This window comes from Lissotriton vulgaris, chromosome 3_1, assembly GCF_964263255.1.
Source record: "Lissotriton vulgaris chromosome 3_1, aLisVul1.2, whole genome shotgun sequence".
Taxonomy (NCBI): domain Eukaryota; kingdom Metazoa; phylum Chordata; class Amphibia; order Caudata; family Salamandridae; genus Lissotriton; species Lissotriton vulgaris.
In genome coordinates, this window is record NC_141689.1 from 550,711,938 (window position 1) to 550,735,877 (window position 23,940).

Consider the following 23,940-nt stretch of genomic DNA (forward strand, 5'->3'; position numbering starts at 1 on the left):
TGCAAACTACTCCTAGAGGTCCCGCAGACCTCTTTTGGTCACATATGGTACTGCACCCTGCAGAAGATATGGTATATCCATCCTACCCATAATGCATTGCATGCAAGACAGTACTATAAGTACATTCAAATAGCTATGACCATACATACATTTAGTAGTTTTGAACTGTGAAAAGAATGATTATATTATTTTTGGATTAGGTTGTACTATGTGTGGAGCGGATGAAGGGAAATTTATAGACCGTCTCATAAATGTGAGACGTTCTAGTGAATGAAGTAGCCACTGCCAGCCTAGCTTAGGACCAAGAGGATCTTGCCTGAAGCCTATTAAGAAAATAGTGCCTTGAGGCTGTAATTAAACCTGGGGAGTAACAATACATGTAACATGGGGGGGAAGGGGGTCCTCATAGGAGGTTACAAGAAGAGACAAGGCGGTACTAAGGAGGAAGTAGTAAGCCTACTGACAAATGAAAAGCCACTGTTTACAAAGGACAGGGACAGGAGACAATTAAAAGGATGGGCGGTAAGTTGGCGCAGCTTTATGCACATTTCCCGAATACAGCATGTATGGAAGAGACAGCACAAGTGCTACCTAGGTGAGACCTAAAAAAATTGGGTAACATTTCTGATTCATGAAAGATAGAGAATAGTTTTACTTTCAGTAGCACACTGTAGCTGTGGACACTATTACACTGCTGGCTTCATAAACAAAAGATCCAAGCAACGTAACTACATACAGAATTGAAAATATTTAATTTATTGGGAGCAGCTACACCCAGAATCGTCCTATCAAAAAGTAGAAATCAGTCCTTTAAAGTCCAAGATATAGCTTCAGGATTTAATTATTGTCTTTTATCCACTGCTCTGCCCACTGTGATATCTGTTCCACGTTGCGCTCCATGTCTTCAGGAGTGTTGCTAGGTAATTGGTAGACGATTTCCTGCTTGTATGATTCTAGGGCCTCTTCATAAAGGGTCTGAAATATTTCACACTGCACGTTGTCCTGTAGCTTTTTATCTGTATAACCCCTGCAAAGAGAAACAGTTAAATATATTAATGTATGTTTACCAAAGAGATTTCAGAATCTAGTCAACCCGCGTACCTGGGATAAAATGCCTGTAGAGAAGCATTAGAAACAAAGCTAGTCGCCGGACACCAAATTTCCCCATATTAAGTATTCTCAAATGGCTGCATTCAAACCAGTAACACTGTCCTTAACTAAAGGGCCAGCAACTTGCTTTGCAAAGATTGAGACTATACCCTTTGTGTAGAGTACACTGTTCACCATGCTTTGCTACACTTTAGATGTGTCTACTAGTACTTCCATAAGTTCTATGTTCATCCTCTTGAGAGAAATAGAGAATTGAAAGAAACCAATAAAAAAAATAATTCCTTGTGCAGGACGATACAATTAACTGCAACAGTGATTTCACCACTATTATCGTCTTTCACAAAGTGAAATGTGTGGCCATCAGGAATTTCTTTAATGACGATTTTTTTAAACCTCATGGCATCATCAGTTTCCTGTATTCAAACTACCTTCATGACATCCCAAACTGTAGATGTCCCTTTGAACAAGCTTTGATTTGTTATAGGAGCACAGTCCAATAATAAATAGTTGATTAATAAAAGGTTTGCAGTGGCATACTTTGCAGTACTCTATATGACCAAGAAATTCACCTTCGAGAAAGTAGAGGCTGTATCAGCCCTGCATTTATTAAAATACATGGTGGCACGTTGATCTTTACACAGGAAGAAGTCAATGTGCTTTTTCCACCAGCACTGGATTACCTACAAATTCACCTGCTCTTGATAACAAAGTAGCAAGTTATAGTATCTACAGGAGGATAGGAAGAGTAGAAAATATCTGCCAATGATACAATATCTGATCTTTGTGGCAGTCTTACCTCTTGAAGGGCATTATATGAAATATAAAATTTGAATTTACAAGAAAAACCATAACCAGAATTGCTACCAACAAAACCATAATTTAGAATGTTTGTGATAGGTGGAGAAGGCTTAGTATAACTTGTAGAGAACTATGTTTAGTAGTGGATTCTATGATTCAGAGGATCTGCACCAAGCAATTACTCCCCAGAAATCTACTAGGATGATCACCGGCAGTTAATATGATCAGGAGGACAAGATGCCCAACAGGTTTGCTGATGTCCATAAGAGCGAAGTCTGTAATATGCACATTAAAGATATGAAATAAGTAAATATAACAAACATTTGGCAAACACCTTGTGTAACTGTACTTTCATTAACGTACAATGCAATCACTGATCTCAAGAATATGGAGAAAGGCTAGTCAAAAAAGGGTTATTGAAGGAACTGCAAAAGAGATAAACCCCTTTAAAGCTCATGACGGAATGGTTCCGTCATGACAGGGGCACAAACATGGCGCGCTGTCGTCATTGCAATGAAAATGAAACCTGGTTTCAGTTTCATTGTTTGGGGGGCTATCTTGGGCAAGGGCCTTTGTTCCCCCCCATGTTTTTTAGCCTAATTCCGGCCAGGGCGGAGGGGAGGGTCAGGGTGGAAAGCCCACTAGAACCAGGGAATGTATTTACTATGTAAATTAGGGGTGAGGGCTGCCTAATATGGGCACGCCAAAGCCCCAAACCCCCCAATAACAGTCTTTCGCCCACTAGATGCCAGGTTTTTTTTTTACTATTAATGTAGGGGTGAGGCTCCCAAAGATGGGCATGTCAAAGCCCCCAAAATTCCAATCATTTTATTTAATAGACCAGGGGCGGGGGCCGCTCAGAATGGCCATGCAAATGCCCCCTACCCTACCCCCCAAAGAAAACTAAAAACTTGCTGCCCCTCCAGGAGGAAGATGGGTGCAATAGCCTCTGATCTGCCCCCCATGGGGTGGGCAGAAAGACCACTAGCCACCAGGGATTTTTCTTTCTTCTAAAGTTGGGGCTGGGGTTGCCCAGAACAGGCATGCCATTGCCCCCCCCCCCCCCAAAAAAAAACACAGCCTTTCTGCCCCTAAAAAAAGGCATATGGGGCAGTAGCCCCTGATCTGCCTCCCCGGGGGTGGGGGAAGTCCACTAGGCGCCAGCGATTATGCAGGCTTTTCTATTAGTAGGGGTGGGGGCTTTTCAGAATGCCCCCCCCCCCCCCCAAAAGAATAGCCAGTGTTATTCTGCAGGGGATTCTGGGTAGGAAAACGTTGGGGGACCCACACGAGCCATACCTCATGGACTCTCCTGGGGCTCTAGGTTTTAGAAATGTGTGGGTTGGGTAGGTTTCTCTAGATGGCTGCCGAATCAGGACCAAAAACTCAGATGCCACCTATGCATCCGAAAGTGACCTTGTTTTACAAAGGAGGAGGGGTCACAGGAGTTTTTGGTCTCAGGCTTGGCAGCCATCTAGGAAAAGCTACCAAACCCACACATTTCTGAAAAATAGAGATCCGGGGGAGTCCAGGAAGAGGTTTGGCTTGCGTGGATCCCCAACGTTTCTCTACCCAGAATCCCCCGCAAACCTCAAATTTAGATGAAAAAAAAAAATCACTTTATTCTCAAATTTCCAAGTGGGTAAGTTCTGGAACCTACACACATCCACAAATGTCCTACCCTTCAGCATTCCCCCAGGTCTTCCAATGAAAATGGTACCTCACTTGCATGGGTGGATCCAATATCCAGGACAGGTAACGGCCCAAAACTTATTGAGGAGACATCAAAATGACTTATCACAAAACAACCTGGTTTTGCAGGGGGTGGGGTCACCTGTGTTTTTGGCCCTGGGATCAGCGGCCATCTTGGGAAAATAACAAACCCACTCATTTCAGAAAACTAGGGGCGGTGAAGACTTTGGGGAATGCAGGCTGAGTGGAATTTTGTGGATTTCAGAACTTTCCACCACAGAAATGTGAGGAAAAAGCGTTTTTTTTTTGGTACAGATTGAGGTTTGCAAGGATTCTGGGCAACAGTACCTGGTGAGAGCCAGAGAAGTCACCCCATCCTGGATTCCCCTGGCTGTCTAGTTTTCAAAAATGTATAGTTTTGCAAGGTTTCCTTAGGTGCCGGCAGAGCTAGGGTTCAAAATCTACAGGTAGGCACTTCGCAAAAAAAGGGCCCGTTTTCACTGTGAAAATGTGTTGTGTCTACGTTGCATTTTGGGCCATTTCCTGTCGCGGGCACTAGGCCTATCCACACAAGTGAGGTACCATTTTTAATTGGGAGACTAGGGCCAATAAACGGGAAGAATGCCGCCCTATGCGAGATTGATGAAAGACTCACACAAGAGGCGGAACAGAGGAAAAGGGGGGGGGGGAACAATTATACTATTAATGGGTGACCTCAATTGCCACCTCTGTCCAAACTAGTCGCCCATATCATTAGATTGGGACACCTGCCCATTTAAAGACGGCCCGCACTTTGAACATAGCCATGAGGGTACAGCTCTAACCAAACTGTCAGAAAGCCACTCATTAGCACATAACATTGACTTGATAGCCCCGGAGGCAGAGGGCACATATGTCCCAGCGTTTAAAGGAAGAGGTTGCTCCACCATTATAGACTACATAATGGTATCCACCTTTGCTAAAAATAGAATAACAAAGGTCAGAACGGAATGGAGCACCTTTAGTGATCATAACCCCCTAGTTATGGAAATTACACACTGTTGGGGGTGGGTAAGCACAATCATGGGGACACTAGCCTGCAGCCCATAGATCAGGGGAGGCGACTAAGGTGGGAAAAAATAAATCCTCAGGAGTTTTATAAAACTCTAATCCAAAAAGGAGGAAAACAGGTTGAAGACTGTCTGGACCCCCTAATAGAAGGACCAGAGTTAGTTGCAACATTTGGATCCTTGACAAAATTAGTTGATAAACTATTGGAAGCAAGAGGCCTAAGTAAGGGTCCTAAGAAACCAAGGTGGTTCGACAAAAGTTGCTCCAAAGCACTAAGGAACTTAAAAGCATGTCTAAAAGTTAACCCAAGGGACAAGGCAGAAGTAGCTAACTGTAGACAAGTCCATAAAATTAAAGTAAAGGAGAGGAAGACCACCCTACAAGCAGAAGTATGGGCTGATTTGAGAAAGGCGGGAGAAAACAGGGATTTTGCAGAATTTTGGAGGATTGTAAATAGGCCCTGCTTCCAAGATAATTCCGCCCCGGTGATTAGCACCAATATCCTGCCAGAGCAATGGGTTGCTCACTTTGAGGGGCTCTACAACAACTCGAAGGCAGCAATCCAAGAAGGGGGATGGGAGGGTACCCGGAGTGCTGAAATAGACTTCGCAGTAGAGGAGATAATTAAGGTGATCAAAGGTTTGACCCCGAATAAAGCTCCAGGGCCAGATGGCACCCCACCATACCTATATAGAAGTAATATAGACCTCTGGGCCCCAATCCTAACCAGGGTCTTAAATGCGGCTATTAAATCAGGTCTACCACGCTCCTGGTCCACTGCATTGATCGTACCCATTTTTAAGAAAGGGAGTAGGGATGATCCAAAATGTTATAGGCCGATTTTGCTCATTGATGTCTCGGCCAAAATACTAGGTCGAGTGATTCTGAATCGGTTCATGGAGTGGACAGAGGCGCACCGAACCATAGTTGACATACAGTACGGGTTTAGAGCCGGTAAATCAACCAGGGACCAGTGTCTGAATCTGTACCTGTTAACTGCCAAGTACACAAAAGCCAGCAAGGGCACGATCTACATGGGATTCATGGACCTGGCTGCGGCCTTTGACAATGTGAATAGGAATAAACTGTGGGCCATGTTGCATAAGATAGGCATAGATGTGGGGCTGATAGACATCTTAAAAGAGTTGCACTGGAACACCACTGCCAGGGTCCGTTTTAGCCCAAAGGGGGGGAGCGGACCCATTTTTATGCTCAGGAGTAGTAAGGCAAGGGTGCATTCTCGCCCCTTTCCTTTTTTCACTCTATATCAACGCCTTAGAGAGTGCCCTCATCTCCCTAGCTGTGGACTGCCCCAAAGTAGGACCACGTCCAATCCCAGTACTACTGTACACGGACGACGCAGTCCTGCTTGCTCGAACACAGAGGGGTCTACAACAACTGGTGGACGGATTTGTCAAGTTCATGGCCGATTTGGATCTATCTGTAAACCTGAAGAAATCCTTTGTTATGGTGGCCGGCAAAAAACATGCAAATAAGTTTGTGTTTAAAATAGGGACACATACCCTGGATAAAGTAAACACTTTTCCCTATATGGGCCTTCTGTTTGATGGTGAAATAGGATGGGACGATGGTGCCCCGAACAAGTAATGACTCTATATGGATCAATTAGTATGGCAAAGGCCTTGTATGGTGCGGAGGTGTGGGGCTTCAGGGACTGCAAACAACTACAAGTAGAGAAAGACAAATTTCTCCGCAGAATCCTGAAAATCCCAAACTCCATCTCTGCCGAAATCGCTCATGCAGAACTTGGGATGCCATATATTTCAGACTATGTCAAGCTGAGGCCAATCACAGCATGGTTCAAAATTTGGACCAATCCGGGGGCATCATTGAGCAGGTAAATTGTTACAGACTATCTGCAAAGGGATAAGGGGTTACAAATTCCCTGGTTAAAATATGTTAAACGCTCCTTAGAGTATATAGACCAGTACAGTATCACCTTTTTAGCAACCTTTCCTCTATCTCCATCAGCTGTAAATCAAGTGTCAAAAAGCTGCTTCTAGAGAAATTTGAAATGTTAGATGTGGTCCTGGACCCTTAAAGAGATCAATAGCAGCTCATGGTTTAGTGAGAAATGGGGTGGGAATGGAACCCTATCTGTTTCTGATGTATAGCCAGCATGATAGATTTTTAATGTGCCGTTTTAGGCTCAATCTGTTACCAAATATTTTAGCTTATCGCTCTGGTTTTACTGTAACTATTGAGCAGAAGGGTGGCTGTGACAATAGGTCTCCGCAGGACACCCTTCATTTTGTACTTTTATGTTCATTTTATCGAAACCCTAGGCGTTCAATTTTGGTTGACATCCCCACAAACAGAAATTTCGCCATGCAAGAGCTGCACTGCTTTTCTTACAGAAAGCCACTGACACGCACACTTTATGCTCTATTTCAAGCTTTTTAAAAGTAGCTGTAAGACTGAGAAACACAAGAAATTAACCAACCTTTTAGATAAAAATTATCTTTATGAATTGTATCTCTCCCCCCCACAGATTTTAATTTGTAAAGTTCAGAAATGTAATTTAATGGATTTTTATTGTGTAATGTATTTTTATAATGGTTTTTAATCATCGAAATAAAGATTTACTGAACTGAATTGGGAGACCAAGGGTAACACAGAATTGTAGAGCAACTGTTATTACCTACTGACTTCGACACATTTCTGCCTGCCAAATGAATGACAATGTGTAAAAAAGAAGTCATTTTGAAAAATGACCTACAATTCTCATTATAGTATGAGTATTCCCAATTTCGGAAATGTGCAAATATCTACAGTTTCTAAACTCTAGATTATGTTCCCATTTCAGAAGTTGTCTTTTCCATGTATACATTTTCCCAGAATAATTGCTATATACCCGGTACATAATTAAAAACCATTGCAATTCGCTTCTCAGCTGTGATAATTAGAAGTTACAGGTGAAAACGTTGACACAAATGGCTGTTTTTTTCAACTAATTTTCAATTTTTCCTATATTTAACTGTTAGTTTCTATAAAGAAACCTTTAAGGATCTACACAAATGACCCCTTGCTGAATTCAGGATTTTATCTATTTTTCTAAAATGTTAGCTTTCCAGATTCCATTATTGCTTTCATACCCATTTCTACCACTAACTAGAAGGAGGTTGAAAGCCAGGGATGTGGAATTCTTATAGCCCGACGCCCAGGACATATTGTTTGGGGTCAAGGGCAACAAGTTATAATGTGCATTTTGTCCTTGGGACAAGCAGTCCCAACCCCCTGCAGCGCAAACCCTTTGGCTGCCAGTTTGCAGTACCAGATTAAGGATCAGGGAGGAGACTGCCTGCAGTTAAGTTAATATTTGTGTGCATATGTTAATGCTGTCCAAACTTGTATTTATGGTTCATTAATTGAGAGCCTTTATTATTAGGCTGAGCGCTCTCGGTAAATATAAGTTCTGACTGCACTACTGACAGTGGTTCCAGTATAAAAATGTGGAGACACGGTTTCAAAGTTTAGCAATATGAGGCTATGCATAATGCTGCCAGAATGCTCTCTGATTAAATGCAAATATTTGCAGAAGCTTAAAAGCAAGATTAATGATTCTTTGCTTTCAATATAAAATGTTCCTAAAAAATGAAAGTAGGAAAACATTTTTTTGCTAAACTACTGTAAAATTTCAGTTACCGTTTCTTTTCAGCATCATTTTGTAAAATGTGTTGATGCATGCTAGTATTTCCCCAAAATATTCATATTAGAAATCAGTGCCACCAGTTTCAATAAGATTTTGGGAAACAAAAATAAACAAGCATTGGCAAAGCCAGTAGGTCGGAAATGGTAGTCAGCTTTTTAGTTTTGGCAATGGGTGACTTGTTTTGGCATGGTTTTTGTAAAACCTTATTGATGTGAGAGCTGCCAGACCCTCACCAATATAACAAACATTGGCAATAGCAAAAATTGTTTTTGGTCTCAAAAAAGCACACACTGCCACATTAGTTACTGGCAAGGAACAAAACTACTTTGTGTGCCGATATGCTCCTTGTGAAGCAGCAGAATGCTGTCACTCACCGTGAAGCCAGTCAATACAGAGAGAGAATTTTAATAAACACAAAAAGTCATGGTTAAAGCCAGACCAAATTAGGGGCCCAATTATTAAAGAAAGTCTCAAAAGTGCACTCTTGGTACATGTCCTTGCATTAAGAGCAGCTATATGGTTTTCGTGAATTCAAAAGAATTCACAGCAGTAGGGCAAGAAATAGTACTCCAAGAAAATATTTGTGAACTGCATTTTAGCATGAACAAATATGCATGAGTAGATTTGCTCATGCAAACACCTGAGTGTTTGCAAGTTTATTTTCCCTCCAACCACTTTTTTCCATACTCTGGAAGAAGGTTTACATCTGCCATTGTCGGGAGTAAATTTCCAACATTTCTCAGTATTGAAAAAGATTAGAGAAGAGTTGTTGAAAACCCTTAAAACATGCAAGTTAGTAGGTTTGCACAGACTCAAAAGGACATTCCAACCCTGGAACTATTGTTTTCCACTACCTTCAGTCCCAGTATGTAGATCTGCGAAAACGTAGCAACATAAAGAGATTGCTACTATGGTATGAGCCCTGTCATAGTCAGAGAGGCTATATAAGAGCTCTTATATAATGAGATTGCTGCCATAATTTGTCGCCGCAGAATATGGCAACAAAGGGACAAGTGGATTTTGTTACAGGACCAGTAGATTTATTAAGCAACCTGCCCCATGGACAAGTAGATATTTTAATAAATTCCACACCCCTGAAAGCACAAAAAATTGGCTATGTCCAAGAAAAATGCCAAAACGGTGTAAAATATTTTGGTTTTCTGACAAAAGTCCGCTTGTCCCCGAGAGCTGGGAAGATTGTATTGTGATTGTAACTGCATTTATATAGTGCTTACTACCCCTGACGAGGTGACGAAGCTCGTTTTCGGCAAGTAGCACGCTACTCCAGGACACATAGAGGATAAGTGTTGCATTAGTTTAGTGAAACATGCAAGTGAATTTAAGTGGTGGATAGGTTAGTCAGTTATAGGTTAGTCAGTGTTTTGGAAAGATAGCAGATTCTTGAAGCACGCCACTCCGGAAACCCATAAAGGATGTTAGTCAGTTATAAGATGATGATGATGATGATGATGATGATGATGATGATGATGATTTCAACCCAATTTTTGATACCATTTGCAGGGGTAAAAACAGACGATTTCATCTGTAGCCCTTTTTTCCCATTTTAAAAAACAAAAACAAAGCTGTATTTTGGCTAATTTCTGGGTACCTTCCAGGGGAATCCACAAACCCTGGGTATCTTTAGAATCCCCATGCTGTTGGGAAAAAAGAACACAAATTTGGTGTGGATACCTTATGTGATCAAACAGTTACAGGGGCCTAGGCGCAAAGTACCCAAAATAGCCTAAAAAAGGCTTAGCACAGAGGGAGGGGGGGGCGGGGGGAAGGCCTAGCTTCGAAGGGGTTAACTAATTCACAATGAAATTGTGGCTTGTTTGGGAAGAAACAGAGAAAATCATGTGAAGACAAAATTGAAATGGTTTATCGTCAGACATCTAATTTATTTTTAAATGCAGGAACCATTTTTTCTTTATGAATTGAACTCATTTGAAGTTCCGAGACAGACTCACATGCCCAAATATCAAGCGTCGAGATTCATGGATATTTGCTGCTAAGATTTCTAGAACCCAAATCAAGTCAATGAAAATATAGCTCAGTACACAATTCGTTTTTTCTCTAAAAAGGTAAGACCTGCTATGTTACAGATCTTATGGTGAAGAGGGGGTGTGGGGGGTACTAAAGAGTGGATGGCACTATAGGGCCAACCCTGCTACATTTCCTAGCTCAGTGAAGAACTGGAACTCTAGAGAATCCTACAAAGAAAGTGACAGATTATTCTGTAAGATGTTTGATAGTTTATTTCAACAGTGTTCTAGAGACTGGACGCCCATTATGGCTCTTGGATTCTCATTAACAAAAGACACCGGCTTAGATTAAATACAGTCAACCACCGGGAACCAGTGCAGAAAGTGAAGAGGGTATATGTCATCTCGGAAAAATGCTGCTGAAGGCCCAATTTTCTGATTACAATGACCATGTTTTCACGCCAAAAAAAACAGACAACACAAGAACAACAATTTATGCAGAAACAGGCATTCATCATACCTGTAAAAATCAAGCGAGAAATAAGGAGAATTCATTCATTTTTTTTATAATTTTACGATGATTAGGACTACCAACTGGGCTTAACTAAGGGCCAGAGAGAACAAACTTAACCATATCATTTTTCCTACTTGACAAAGCTGGAAAAGGACCGAGGCACAAGTGATTTGGCAAGTTCTCATCATCAAACACCACTAATTTGTCTGCTCATGTACAGCCATGCACAATTACTGCACATACAGCTACTAATAGCTGTTAAGATCAAAACGGTGCCACTGATGATTGAAGGTCCCTATTCAGCGTTAGCCCACCTTGAGGGTCTATAGCACAAATGGAAAAGAAAATTATCGGACAAGTAGATGCAGTAAAACAATGTGGAGGGAGGCAACATGAAACATATGTATATATATCCGAAAAGACTCCACAGAAGTGCGCACATGGCTGCCAATAAAAGGGTGGATTCCTGGTCTCCTCTGGCCAGCGAAACGCTGGTCTAAAAGAAATTCGTAAGAGAACTTGAAAAAGGAATAGTAAATTTTGCAGAGGTCGCCCCTGAAGAACCATTCTCGCATTAGAAATTGGCCTGTAGCTCATTGGATTAGAAGGGCCAGGAGAAGATACCTTTGAGATAGATAGTATATTGTTTTTGGTCTAGAGGAAATTCACCAAAATTTTTTTTTTTTTTTTTTAAATAGCAAATCATGAAGAGACGATGGGGTAAAAGGCTCCCTCGATTAGTTGGTAGGAAGACAGGAGCACTAAACAAATAAAATTAAACAACTTTGTTTAAAAAAATATATATAAATGTGCACTCCACCTGATGAGCAATTAATTGAGGACACGTCTATCAGTAATGGATGGGCTACTGTTTCATGAATTTGATCGGGAGGAGTTTCAAGAAAACAAAGAAGCAGTGTGCTGTTAAGGGATAGCTTGGTAGTTGCTGTCCACCTTCTACGAAAAAAGAAAAAAAAAAGTTAAAAAAAAAAAGCAGGAATGCTTTAGAATGTGTAACAAAGCAGTCAGGTGGAAAAAAGTTAGAGGTCTGGAAACGTCTTATTGAAAAAATTTATAAAATAAGAATTGCCGACGAGGTTATTACTGACACACAGCAAGACTTTTCTGAAGTAATCGTAGTGCACTGTAGACAATTAACTCAAATTAACTTTATTTAGGGCTCAGAAAGGTAAAAATATCCCCACAGTAAAGATTTTCTTTAACCCAACTCAGGAAGTGTTTGAAGTACTTGGCACATCTTTTATCAGTTGACTGGGTAAAGGATTCAATCATGGTTACCTTGTCCAGTGCATGACCGAGCTACAAACTATAGGAAGTCGGTATACTAGGAGGGATGCAGGACTGGGTGCATATTTAGAGACTGGAGTTAATACATTATCTGCTGTGGGTGCTCTATTTCCTGGGGTTGGGTGAGAACAGGATGCCAAGCAAGGATCTAAATGAAAGTAAACAAAATAACTCCATAACAGTCTTTTGAAATATTAGGCTACGGGTGTCCACTTTATTTTCAGTACTGCTCACTACAATGAAGTCGGAAGGAAGCCAGCTTCTCGGTAGTGCCTTAACAGCTAGGCTGAGCTAGTTCCAGCAGGGGTATGCTGGTCTATTTTGTGCAACACATCCTGGGTTTTGCCTTCCTACTCTACATGTTTTGAAGTTGCAGGAGGGTATTGGCACTTTAGAAATAAAAGTATCTTATCGAGCCAGACTGCTCGAATTCATAAACCTTATTGTGCAGACTTTCTCACCAGTGGCTATTGCAGAATGGTCAAATACCAACACGCAGATAGTAGCCGGATAGTTCTTGATCACAGAATCCGGGAGGACATTCTGGATTTTGGCAATGAATATTTATTAAATTGCCACAAAAACAACGGTGGGTCCTGGAAATTACTTGCAGATTCGTGTTAAACGTCGATGTGTCAAACTGAGTGTTGCTGGCCTGCAACGTGTGTGTGGGTTGATTAGGAACAGCGGCTGGCACGTGCTTTTGAGGTGATTGATGGCAGGGGTGGTCTTGAGCGCACCGGTGTCATGTAGAAAGGGGTACTTGGGGCCCGGACCTTAGGCGCCACCAATATGAGTGGGCGATGCAGTGTGTAAGGGCAGAAGCTCTGTTCTGGAGAACATCATTATTAAACCCGAGGTGCAGTTAGTGCAGAACAGATACAGCGTGAGCAGTTTGTGCCTGAACAGTTCATGCAAAAGCTCCACGATCTGGGTAGGGGCCGCAACGCACGCAGTAATACACATTCCGTGTGTGCACGTTTATCCGTGCATACAGTGAAGCCATGCGATGGGTGTGCAAGTAAAAGCACACATGTCCATCTTCAGCCTGCCCGAGACATGTGAAAAGTGTGCATGTAAACCCAGCCATGTCACATAGTCTGTAAGCATTAAAATACAACTGCTGTAGTATCATAACCGCATGGTCTAAGCTGGAACACACAGTTCTAAAAGCACCCTGGCTTACGTTGGCCACAGACATTTTGCACATTCCCTACATTTATTTTGCACATTCCCTACATTTATTTTTGTGGTAACAATTGGCGGGAAATTTCACCCAATGACGATAAATACAATATTAGGTTAGCCTGTCTCTCGGTATACCATTCAAACTTCCAATGCTCCGGTCTGCTGGTACTACTGCTATAATATACTGCATCTAAATTCAGACCTTGACTCGAGTGCCCTCTTGTGGGCAATACATCGTTTACGCCATAGTTTTGGCGAGTACTTGGATGTATTCTAGGTGTAATAAAGACGTGTATTTGGTTTGTATGCCTACAAAGTAACAACAATAGGTTCCGCCAGTGGCTTTGCCAATATGTTTTGCCATGTTGTACTCTAGTGCAGCTGCTATTCAGTATGGCTATAAGTTATTGGTGTAAAGTGGCTTGGAGTGAAGCATTCTGAAGTTGAGCAGGGTGTAGTTTTACGGAGTGGCGTGGCGTAGAGTAGACTTGAATGTTATGGAGTGGCATGTAGTGCTGTCCAGTGTAATGTATTAACACCATCAATGCTGATGGTATTCCCCTCCTGTGCTGACCCTCATTTATTCCCATAGTTCATGACGAGCTCAGCTCGTCATGAGTGTACGAGAGGTGTTAAGTATAGTGTCATAGTAAAAGGGCGTAGAGTGGAGTAGACTGTCAGAGTGGAGCAGAGTGCTGTGGAGTGGCATAAAGGGGATCATGCAGATTCGAGCAGAAGGGCACAGAGTGGCGGTGCAGCATAGAGTGGAGTACAGTAGCATGGAGTGGCGTTCCATAGAGTGGGACACTGAATGAACAAATGAAAAGCAGTGGGCAGGCTCAAGTTCACAAAATATATACATGTCTCGAAGAGACAGATAATGCGCTGTCCTAGGCTCCACCTATAAACAAATGGGAACAAACAAGTGAATAAATATGGGCAGGGTACCTTTTAGGAAATCTGGTCATTACAGTGGCTCTTTGACCAGTAAAGCCCACACAAAGCTATAAAATCAAGTTGAAAGCAAGGTTAAAATTACAGGGACGGTTAATAACTGTTTCAGGAATCAATGGTTTGTAAGTGAATTACAGCTAATTGGCACCGCCCATTTAGGTATTTTAGCACTTAAAGCCTCTTGAAACATTGCACATTCACTGCTAGAACGATCCATGTGCAGCTAGTGTCCAGGTGTAGGTAGAAGACTCTTGTCCACTACACTGGTGGATTGCCTTTATTCATCTCTTCCAGGGGCTGGTTTATTTAAGAACAGCTTTGTATGGTTTGCTTGTACCTTTGTGTACCATGCTTAAACTATAAAAACACTATAGAGGCAAAGCAGTCCCTCTGGCTTGCTCTGAACTCTTTACAGCATACACCAGCCCTAGCATGACGCAAAATTCCTGCACTAAGGAGAATGCCAACACACCTTTGAGGTCCGCTATGGAGACATAAAATATGGCATATCACCTGGCACCAAGTAAGTCCATATGTGAACGTGCTGCTTGCCTTCTGAGACTATTGCATTGTTTCAGTTTATGGCAATGTCTTCAAAACACTGCGCATAAAGCAAATTATGAATAAATGTGCAACTCTAGAAAAGTGTTATCCTGCTATGTTTCAAAAGCTGTAAAGGAAAACAAGGGGACCCTACTCACAACGGAACCAGGGTGGTCATTATTTAAAGAACAGTGGCTCCTGTGGAATAGATACTTGATAATGATTTATAAAAAAAGACGTCAAATATGTATATTAGAACAGGGGTTAAGTGAGATGTCAAAGAGAAAGAACTGCCAATACACCAATAGTATCGTTCAATGAGTTGTATTGAAAACATTTAATTGTATTAAATAGTTTCATACATAAAGCAGAATTATTTACAGTTGTGTAAAGTGTCCCAATTGTAAATATGAACCAAAGCATTGGAATAACATGTGAAAAAATATATGTGCAAGGTTTCAATAATTTGTTGTTTCACAAAAGTGACCACTGTCTTTCATACAATTACATAACATCTATACAATCAAAGAAAGCTATTCTCAAAGGTTCGCTTTTCTCAATAGTCGACTGTGTTTTGACCCTAGTATGGTTGTAGGGTCTCTTCAGGACCTACAATGTGGGACGTCCGAATTTCAGGAGTGCTAGATTACTGGTGGTGTGCGTGCAAACCGTGTAAGTGTGAAATAAAAGTACTCACTAGGCAACCCAGCCGGGTTCCCTAATGAGGGCGTGGGTTTAGCGATTCTGGGCGGATGCTTGATTTAAAAAACTATCACAGACATGGTGGTCTTCTACCCCAAAAGGGCCACATCCCTGTGATTACAGGCCATTCCCAATGGGTAAACGAAAGAGAAGACTCTTGGGATTAATATCAATCTTCGTTAAACTGAAAATATTCACAGTCAAAAGATAAACGGGTGGCGACGACCTAACGCGTTCCAACGACGGAAGAAAGTGTATATTTCCAGACATCTACAAGGTAGTCGTGATACACAGGACCAGTATAACTTATCAGGTCACAATCTACATTTGAATATCATTACAACACAAATAAGGTAAATCCTCTTGCATATTGCGACACAATATTGAAAATATTAAATACGGCAGGGTTCAAACATACGTGGAAGGACCGTAGACGAATCTATATAGATGTTAAAAAGAATGTGCATTATAATAACATCACCCTTGTATCTACAAAGGACCCCGATACGGCTTAACAATCCAGCCCAGTCATTGTGATCATCTATAGGATTCATGAATTACATATCTATAAGAGAGACAAAATGTCTTTATTGTCCTGATGAAGGTGGTGGTCTAATAATTTATAGCCACCGAAACGTGCCAACGCTTCTTTTGGTATACGGTTGCATTCAAGGAGCCTCCTCATGTCCAATAACATTACAATATAATGGACTGATGAAATTACCACTAAGTGATTCTTTTTTGGAGCAACCTTATCTTGGTTGTTTCGCATTTCTTTTGTCTCTCAATGTTTCTTATTTCTTGATTTTTAGATTGATGTATTGTACTAACTATGGGGGCGATTAGGATGGCGGACGGATGCATGAACGCTGGGCTGGAGGCGGCGGAAAATGCACCTCATCGTCCACCAGCAGCGGGCTTTCCGTCCGTCATATTAGGAAGGGCAACTGGGCACATTTACCTTCCGCTGCGTAAAAACGTGAACCGCCGCGGGAACACACCAGACACCAGGTCGGACAGAGCCAATCCAGGCTCACCGCTGTGCGGAATGACGTCCCGACCGTCCGCAATATTACGATGTCGCACACAAACCAGAACACCGTAGCGGAAACACCTCCATCTCATAGATGGCGGAAGCACCACAACGGAGAGGGAAAGCATTGCCACGAGACCAACCGCACGGACCCGACCGCCATGGACCCAGCCCTACACGCCTTCCCGGCCCTGTTCCTACTTCACTACCAGCAAGTAATGCAGTCGTGGACGCCGCCGCAGGTACGTAAGCATGCAATACACACATACCACGTCACAGCATGCATGAACACTGGTACCTATCCACACCAGACACCCTGGAGGGGACAGGAACACACCCAAGTGCACCTACACCAGTACCACCTCAGCACAATCACCCCCCGCATCAGGCACACGGCGCCCACGCAACACCACAGCCATCCCACGGACATCGTACCGTAGCAGCGCGCACGCCAGAACCAAAGTGTCCAAGATACCAGCCAGGCAGACAGGTAGGCATGGCTCGTCCGCTCAGCCCACAGGCCCTCCACCCCACCACACACACAGAAGGCATACTACACACACAAGGATACATGCAGGAGCATCAACAAGTCCTCCAGCTCCCCCCTGCCAGGCAGCTGCACATAGGCCATCCACCCCCCCACCCCCACCAGCTGGACATGCACAGGATGTTGGGGTGAACATAAACACAAGACACCCAACCACAGGGCAATGGCAACATAATCCCCAAAAGGCGGTCGGTTTTTCTATGGTTCCGTCGGCGGTCTTTGGAGACATCCGTCCTCCGCGGTCGGGTTTTGCTGGAGGGTAATCCTAATCGCACCGCCCGTTTCCCCATGTTGCGGTCGGACGGTCATTTCCCACGAGACTGGCGGTCCGGACGCTTTCCATCCGCCCCTATGTTTTTATTATAAAAATATCATTTTTAATTGCAACTAATATATACTAAGAAATGATTGGTTTTTAATATGGATTTTTGAGTTCCCTGCCCTTATGTGTATTACAGTTTTTTTGGGTTCATACAGTAATGTATACGTAAATTGAGATTGTCTGAATGTTGACTGTGGTTGTTTGAATATTTTCAGTTTAACGTAGATGGATTTTAATCCCAAGAGAGTCTTCTCTTTCTTTTACCTGTGGTACCCTGTCTCTTGGCAAGTGGGGTCGCTCCCTTCTTCTTGTGTACAGTCCCAATGCGACTTGCCTCATGAATATTGAGTCGGTAAGTCAATTGCGACCCTACTGGGAATTGCTAAATGTGTCCGAGACACATTGCATTTTGCAACTTCCTAAATGCGAGTTGCATAAAGTCGCAATTAGGAACTCGTAAAAAGTTTGTCGCACATGTGGCCCTAAATTGCTTTATTAGGCAGGTTGGTTTTGAGGCAATTCACTGGTGTAAAAGGTAATAAACAATTTGCATTAAGTATTTTCAGAAAAACACTAATTAACGCTCATAGCACCTGGTTAAGAATAACACATATGTACTGTGTTCTTAAGGCTTTGGAGTAGCAGATTTACAACATAAAAGGAGATTACAGAATTTGTAGCACTAACCTTCGTAGCTCTGCATTGTACCAAAGTAAAGTTACTATTGACACCTTCGAGAAATAAACATTTAAATCAGCAAAATAAGACACTGAAAAGCGAGTAAAGGGCAAAAAAAAAAAAAAAATCTGGGTTACTCCACATGCAGGACACAAACACATGGATTACACCAAATAGTTAGACAGCCTTTTCAACAAAAGGAGCCTGTATACCTAGCATGCCCTTCCTGGCAACTCAGATAGACTGTAGAGCTAGGGCAAAGTGAACATACAACTGGTGCACGACATTTACACCAACGTGGAGGTCCCTGTACAGAAACATCTGAACAAACAAAATTAACAGCCAGTGTCCTGCCCAAACACTGTACCGAATGCAGACTACTTATAAGACTCATGTGCCTGGGCAGTGATCTTCCAGAAAGAAAGCTCTTAATTTAGACAACATAACATACAGACTGGGACAATGTATACCAAGTTTGCAGACTCCCCCGACAGTAAAGGACGGGAACTCTAGTCAATACAAAAGGAGACATGGTCTTCCACACCCATATCTGATAAGAAGGCGTGGGAGAAACACACTGTGCTCAGCTGGAGTTGGTCACTACTGCAGAGCTGTAAATGAGAGACAATAGAGGGTGCTGGTTAGGTTTTGCTTTTGATCTACACTACTTAAAAGAGGACCTCTCGGAATGTAGTTTGCTTGCAAGAAAAAGATTCTGAAGCAAAATGTACTTGGTATGCAACTACTAAACGTACAAAAAAAGAAATGGAGGACAAAAACTCATACATTCCATTGAACACTAAACAGGGAGTGCTCACAGCTTTTTTCAGTCTGCTTTGGGGAAAATTGAGGGCTACTGGGCCCATCCAGAGAAGCATGTGGAAGGAACACACTAGGAGCTTTAAACTCACTTTTGGGCTCATTTCATAATCATCCTCAGACTGGATGTACGCCCACAAATTAAAAACAAAGGAAGGTGAACTTAAAAATAACCAAAATATAGAGATGTTTTTTATTTCTAATTATAAGTGCACCTAACTCTTCTTCTCTATTACATTCCACCAGGTCAACTGTATCGGATAACAAAGGTCTCTGCACAAACCTCCAATTACATTTTATTATGCTGATCATTGATTTTAATTAATGCACCTGAAACATAATGTATTTTTTTCCATTTCATTTTCATTGCAAAATCTTTAAAATAAGTATTTTTTGTTGAAACGCTTCTCTTATATGCATACAGGGCTCAACATCGGTAATCAACTCATTGGTTTATTTATTTTACATGTATTGTGAAAGAAACTACTATGGCAACAGTTTTACTGGTTACGGTCTTTGGCTGACGAGCTTTAACTGTCTTTACCTATAATTGCTTTGAAAATCAAAGCCCTAGGAGGAATGAAGTAAAAATGCTTCACTTGCTAAGACCCTTTCAGTCTGTGAATATTTTGTTAATTTGTTAAAAACGTAACAAAGGCGATTAATATAGTCATGGGATTTGTTTGCCACTACAAACAATGCATCAGTTTCTCAATTGGCACAGTGAAAAATACTTAAAAGTAAACAGATATCAAATGTTCATGTGTTCGCACTTCATATTTGGATTATTAACAATCTGGCTTCACCACTTCCAGGTTTGCATTTACGTTTTTTCTAAGAATTGCTAACCGTATCTCAGTCAGAAGGGAATGCTAACAGGATATAAATAAGTTTTGCTAATGGAAACGTACAGCTGCCACCTGCCAATTCGTACAGTACAGGTTCAGAAATGTATCTAAAACGCCTGTGAAAGTTAGGACGATAGAAACCCATGGGATTCCGAGCCAGCTGTGTTTTACATGGGCCATCTGGCTATGAATTCGCTCAGATTCAGTGTGGTAAATGGAGTCCATTAGAACTCACCATTGCTGTAGCCCGTGCAGAGTGTCTCCACCCATGCACTTCAGAATATTTGTCCTTAAGTAAAAAGTAAACTCTTTGAATTTGGGGGTGGCTCACGGTCTCTTCGGGTTTCTGTACCACTTCCAGAGTGCAGGTGCATCCCAGAGCTCGTCAGCTCAAAATCTCAACAAGAGCCAGGTATGTATCAAAAACGCATGTGAACTGACAATAGAAATCTATGGACCCAGTTATATGAACCAGATGTGTTCCACAGGGGCCAACTTCCATTGAACTATACTCATTTTCTCTTCTCTGTTCAGCTCAAGTTTTAGCTCAGCTTGGACAAGATATTTTCGTTGATTGAGAGAAGCTTGGCCCAGTAATTTTTTCAAGGATTATCACTATTTAAATGAGTTTCATTATGCAAATGTATCTTATGTGGACATACTGAAAATCCGGAATAGATCATGCCCTACTGGACCCAAGATAGACACCGCAGGCCTTCCCTCCTTCCACTTGCACCAGAATTGTTACAGCAAGTCAGTAATTTTCTCGTGTTCATGAAGCAAATGAGAGCTACCGTGGTACATCTGAGGTACTGATCTAGATGCAATTTAGTTTCACTTTTTAATAAAGGTAATCAGCAGTGTATTCAAAGAGTCTCCTTAAAGCAAAAGGCAGTAACACTGATTTGAGAAAGTCATGGCTCACTTAACCGGAGTGAAAAGACAACAACCACTGGTCAAAAAGCCTTGATTTGGAGATACTGCGGTTCCTTAATGCCCTTCTGAAATCCTTCTATCTGAACATGTTATCATGCAAGGGCAGCCACAACTAGAACCTGCATAACTACCTATTTATAATTAAAAGACCTACTCAAAGACGAGGTACACATTCCCGGCATTGTACCCAATGAGGACGCCTCCTTCAGATTAAGGCTGTGGTTAATTCAGTCTTTGCAGCGCCTAAGAATAATCCTCAATCTCCTATAACAAACGAACGACTACAATGATCTCAACGCCTATACTTCTTGTAACAATTTCGCCAAGCAAAAATGGCATTACATGTAGGCTGCAAAATGTACATAGTACATGCAAAATACTTGTGGAGGGGGCTTTAAACTATTTAGACTATCTAAATTAGTTGTCATGCAAAGTCTCTTAGCAAGGAGAAAGTGTAGGCTAGAATAAGAATTTGTCCATTACAAAGAGCATCTGTTTATTACTTCTCTGCTCATAAGCAAATTAAAAATAGACTTCAGATGTTCAAGTAAGGCTTAGTTATGCCAAAGTGCAGACAATTGAAAATTAAGAATTTGTAAAAACCCTACTTTAAGACACATTGACTTAATTCTTTGTGTGCAAGATAGGTTGCAGCACATGAGCTCAATTCTTCATCACTACTGGATGCAGATAATCATCAAGAGCACGCGTGTAGCACACACAGCTCAACCTGGAAACCACAAGTTGTAGTATTGTAGCATGTCAGTGGGATGCTGCACTGTTTCCAGCAAAAGGTCAGCTTCACATCAGTTTGCACAATTTAAAACAATGTTTCAGTTCTGTTCCCCACAACGTAGCAATGTAGGCCTACTGGATCAGGCCACTGTTCCAAATCAATGCTTTTACAGTGGTCCAATTAATAAGCAAAAACAGCCACTCGCAGAGTTTCTGAACATTTAGTAAAGAACAATAACAAAAGTGAGAAAATCGAGGACAATTCTACTAAGTTATCAGCAATAATTTAAAAAACACTAGAACGTTGGAAATGTATACTGCAAATAAACGTTATTTTTCATTTATTTTAGATATTTATAAAGCGCTGCATATACCCGTGGGCGTCTTGGTGCTAAAAAACCATAATAAACTCAGGAAAAGTGAGGGGGTGAGCCAGTTAATTAAACAGATGTGAGGGAAGAAAAAGAAGAAGATTAGTGAGAGAACAGCCAGGTTTTCAAAAGTTTACGGAACTGAAGAAGTGTGACACTTTGTCTGATGTTAAGAGGCAGGTTGTTCCAGAGTCTGGGGGCCGCCACCAAAAAGCGTCGGTCACCCCAGGTAACTGTTTTGGTGCGAGGGACGACCAGTTGGCCGAGAGTGGCTGATCGTAGAGCTCTTGTGGGTTTGTAATGCTGTAATTGATCTTTTAAAAAATGTGGTCCTTGATTGTTGATTGTTTTGAATACAATGCAGAGGGATTTGAAATGAATTCTTTTTTGTACAGTAAGCCAGTGGAGATCTTTTATGTTTTTGGAGATAGATTCAAACTTTGTTTTGCCGAAGAGAAGGCGAGCTGCCGCATTTTGTATTGTTTGAAGTTTTGCAATTACTCTAGTTTGAGCATTAAGGAATAGCCCATTGCAATAATCCAAGGATGAAAGGACAAGGGCAGAAACCAATGTCTTAATGGCAGAGTCAGGGAGGAAAGGGCGCATTTTCCGGATCATTTTAAATTTCAAATGTGCTGTTGATACGGTTTTGTTGGCGTGGTTCATGAAATTTAGCCCATCATCAAAGATGACACCGAGGTTTCTAACCTTCGAGGTGGGGGTGGGAGGAGTACCGAAGGTCTCTGGCCACCAACTGGTAGGCCAGGCAGGTGAGAGTGGTCCAAAGATGAGTACCTCGGTCTTTTCCGAGTTTAGCTTTAGGCAGTTGGTAGCCATCCAGTCTCCAATATCTAGGAGCCCTTTCTTAAATTTTTCAGCTACTTGCTCTCCATCCCCTTTAATCGCCAACACAAGTTGGGTGTCGTCGGCGTCAGAGGTTAGGCTCATCCCATGTGCTTTGATGGTCTTAGCAAGGTCAGACACATAAATGTTAAAAAGTGTCGGACTCAGGGATGAGCCTTGAGGAACTCCACAAGGGGCAGAGAGTTGAGCTGATTGAAAGGGTCCCAGAATGACAGCCTGCGTTCTTTTGGCTAGGAAGGACGCAATTAGGTCTCTGGCAGTGTGGCAGATGCCAAATCCCTGGACACGGTCGACCAAGGTGTTGTGGTCGACCGTGTCGAAAGCCGCCGATAAATCTAACAGAACCAGTATGGCAGTGCCACCCTGGTCCCTGATTACCCTGATATCATCAGCGGCTTTAAGCAAGGCTGTCTCTGTCCCGTGATGTTTCCTGAACCCAAACTGTATTGTCGAGGAGCTGGTGTTTTTCAATAAACTCGGAAATCTGGGTGTTCATGATTTTTTCAATCACCTTCGCCATGAAGGGTAGACTGGCAATTGGGCGATAGTTTTTTAACTCAGTTTTGTCCAAAGAGGGTTTTTTTAACAGAGGTTTTAGTAAAGTGTTTTTGAGGGGGTCCGGATAAATGCCTGACAGCAATATTGTATTGCAAACCTGCATGAGTGCCGGTATGATGGTTTCCATTACCGGTCTGAGTACAGAGAGAGAGGGCAAGGGTCCAGTGGTGATCCTGATTTAACAGTAGATAATGTGTTTTTTATTTGGTCCGGGGTGACCGGTTGGAAGCTGGGGAGCGTGTTGGCTGGAAGAAAAGTAGTAGAAGAGATTATACTGGGAAGTGATTTGGAAGAGAAAGCCTGGTAGATATCATCTACTTTGGTGAAAAAAAAGGAGGCAAGAGAGTCACATAAAAATTGTGACGGGGTGGGGGGGGGAGTAAGGTCTGGGGAATTACCCGATAGTGCTTTAGTGATTAAAAATAGTTGTTTGCTGGAATTCTTGGCTTTCTCAATTTGATTGCTGTAGTATTCTTTTTTTTCTTCCGCTATCATGGTTTTATATAGTGCTAAGGATTCCTTATAGACTGATTTACTGGTACTATCATAGTCTTTTCTCCAGGTTCTTTCCTTACTACGATTAATCTGGTTTTGTGCCCGTAGTTTGTCATTGTACCAGGGGGCGGAGGGTTTGGCTCTGTTGCTGGAATGTTCTTTGGAAGGGGCTGATTGGTGTGTTGCCTGGCCCATCCAGTCATAGTTGCTGGAGCGC

The 23,940-nt window shown here is 42.1% G+C and overlaps 1 protein-coding gene across 1 annotated transcript in view; it reads right to left on the reverse strand.

The window, feature by feature from the left end:
- Window positions 1–735: 735 nt before the first annotated feature.
- The window catches only part of AK6 (adenylate kinase 6), a 90,542-nt gene continuing 67,337 nt past the window's right edge, over window positions 736–23,940 (reverse strand). The window contains exon 5 of the mRNA XM_086960822.1: window positions 736–1,027. Within this exon, the coding sequence (XP_086816948.1) occupies window positions 838–1,027 (190 nt within the window). The 3' untranslated portion in view covers window positions 736–837. The remainder of the gene's footprint in view (window positions 1,028–23,940) is intronic.